At 47.7% G+C, this 2,573-nt stretch overlaps 1 protein-coding gene across 1 annotated transcript; it reads right to left on the bottom strand.

The window, feature by feature from the left end:
- Positions 1-1,031: 1,031 nt before the first annotated feature.
- Positions 1,032-2,210, bottom strand: EMWEY_00048040 (glycerol-3-phosphate acyltransferase, putative; the record flags this gene model as incomplete). Its single annotated transcript, XM_013479331.1, has 1 exon — positions 1,032-2,210. The coding sequence occupies one exon, from the start codon at positions 2,208-2,210 to the stop codon at positions 1,032-1,034; it is 1,179 nt and encodes a 392-aa protein (XP_013334785.1).
- Positions 2,211-2,573: the final 363 nt, after the last annotated feature.

Below are 2,573 nucleotides of genomic sequence, written 5' to 3'. Positions count from 1 at the left end.
AGACAAAAAGGAGACAAATAAAAAGGAGACACTAACCTGTACAGGGTTACCAATATATAAGGAAACCCTTTATTGTATTTTATGTGAATAATAATAAGACACATAAGGAGACAGGAAAAAAGGAGACAGAAAAAAAGGAGACACAAAGGAGACAGATAGAAAGAAGACAAAAAGGAGACAGATAAAAAGGAGACAAAAAGGAGACAAAAAGGAGACAGATAAAAAGGAGACAAAAAGGAGACAAAAAGGAGACAGATAAAAAGGAGACAAAAAGGAGACATATAAGGAGACAAAAAGGAGACAGTTACTAACCTGTACAGGGTTACCAATATATAAGGAGGCCCTAGATTGTATTTTATGGGGATTATGGTAAGTAAGACCAACAGGTATAATTAATATTTCTTCTGCTCCTTCCTTCATTGCCTTTAATGACATTATTGCTACTCCTGCCTTTAATGGCATTAATTGAGTACGGTCATGGCTACCTCCCTGCAGCAGCAGCAGCAGCAGCAGCAGCAGCAACAGCAGCAACAGCAGCAGCAACAGCAGCAGTAGCAGCAGTAGCAGCAGTAGTAGTAGCAACAGTAACAGGTGATGGTGGTGATGGTGGTCGTAGGTGGGGGAGAAAGCAGCAGCTGCAACAACAGAAGCAGCAGCAGCAGCAGCAGCAGCAGCAGCAGCAACAGCAGCAACAGCAGCAAGGGAAAAGGAGACAGTTAGTATACCTCAGGAAATTGCCCAATAGTGTCTCCTTCTACAAGACTTGCTGTTACGGCCTCATACACACGCGATTGATCTATACGAGGCACTATCTGCAGCAGCAGCAGCAGCAGCAGCAGCAACAACAACAACAACAGCAGCAGCAGAAGGGACAGCAGCACAGAACAGGATTTGTAACAGAAAAAGCGCAACAGTAGCACAAAAAAAAACAGGCTAGGGTTTAGGGTTTAGTAATTAGGGTTTAGGGTTTAGGGTTTAGGGTCTAGTAATTAGGGTTTAGGGTTTAGGGTTTAGTAATTAGGGTTTAGGGTTTAGGGTTTAGGGTTTAATACTTTATAATCCATGGGTGGTCCGAATGAATCGTCTCCTTCTTCTGCTTCTGCTTCTGCTGCAGCAAGAGCAGCAGCAACTTCTGCTGTATGTGCTGCTTCTGCTGCTGTTTCTGCTGCTGCTGCTGCAGCAGCAACAGCAGCAGAACCTGAATGCATTATTGCTGCTTCTTCATGATAGGGTTTAGATGATACTCTTGCTGCTCTTATTGCTGCTGCTGCTGCTGCTGCTTCCTCTGTTGTTCCTCCTCCTGCTGCTGTTGCTGCTGTTCCTCCTGCTGCTGCTGCTGCTGGTCTTTCGCTGCCTCCTCTCTCCATACAAGCACGACGAACGAAGCGTCTCCTTAGACCTGTATCCTGGTCTCCTTGCTGCTGCTGCTCTTGCTGCTCTTGCTGCTGCTGCTGCTCTTGCTGCTCTTGCTGCTGCTGTTCATGGTCATGATTGCGGTGACTTACTGCTGCTTGAGCAGCAGCAGCAGCAAACTCTGCTGCAGCTGCTGCATCTGCTGCAGCAGAAGCTTCAACAGCTGCTGCTGCTGCATCATCTGCTAGTGCAGCAGCAACTCTTGCTGCAGTATCAGCAGCAGCATCTGCTGCTGCTGCTGCATCTGCTGCTTCGGATGCAGCAGACACAACATCACCAGAGCAGCGGCGTAACTGACGATTTGCTGCTGCTGCTGCTGCTGCTGCTGCTGTTCCCTCTCTATCAATAGAGGAGAAGGATATACTTCTGCTCCTCTCGTCGTGCTGCTGCTGATAGTGCTGCAGCTGCTGCTGCAGCTGCTGTTGCAGCTGCTGCTGCTGCAGCTGCTGCTGCTGCCGTATCTCCTCCTGGTAAGTTTGCTGTCCCCATGTCCAGCTATGCTGTGCAGGTGTAAGTGGCCCTGATGCAGCAGCAGCAGAAGCTGCTGCAGCAGCAGCAGCAGCTGCTGCTGCAGCACCAGGTACATTATTGGTATCAATAGGTAGAGTTTGTGCTCGTCTATATGAATAACCTGCTGCTATTTGCTTCTGCTGCTGCTGCTGCTGCTGCTGCTGCTGCTCTACTGCTGCTATAAGGAATGTATCCGAGGAGACAGTAGTTACATGATAAGAACCTCTTGCTGTTAACAAAGTGTCTCCTGGAGAAACTTCTCTCGTAAATTGGGATCCGATCCCCATTACGTATACAGTGCTGCTGCTGCTGCTGCTGCTGCTGCTGCTGCTGCTGCTGCTGGTGCTGTTATTACTATTATTATTATTATTAATAGTACTAGTAGTACTATCATGACTTATTTCTCTTACTTCTTTTCCCTCCTTCCCCTCTTGTTTCCCCTCATCCTGCTGCTGCTGCTGCTGCTGCTGCTGACCCTCCTGTCCCTCCTGCTGCTGTTGTCCCTGCTGCTGCTGCTGCTGCTGCTGCTGCTGAATAAAAGGTTTAGTAGATATTTTAATTAATCCTTTCCCCTTAATAGATTCATCTTCTCCTCTTCTTACGCTTATGCATGCAGCCAACCTGGCTAGACACCCCACTACTTTTCTTTT

This window comes from Eimeria maxima, genomic scaffold (assembly GCF_000499605.1).
Source record: "Eimeria maxima Weybridge genomic scaffold, Emw_scaff1063, whole genome shotgun sequence".
NCBI lineage: Eukaryota > Apicomplexa > Conoidasida > Eucoccidiorida > Eimeriidae > Eimeria > Eimeria maxima.
Note: the sequence above shows the minus strand (reverse complement) of the source record. Positions and strands in the feature narration are given on the sequence as shown.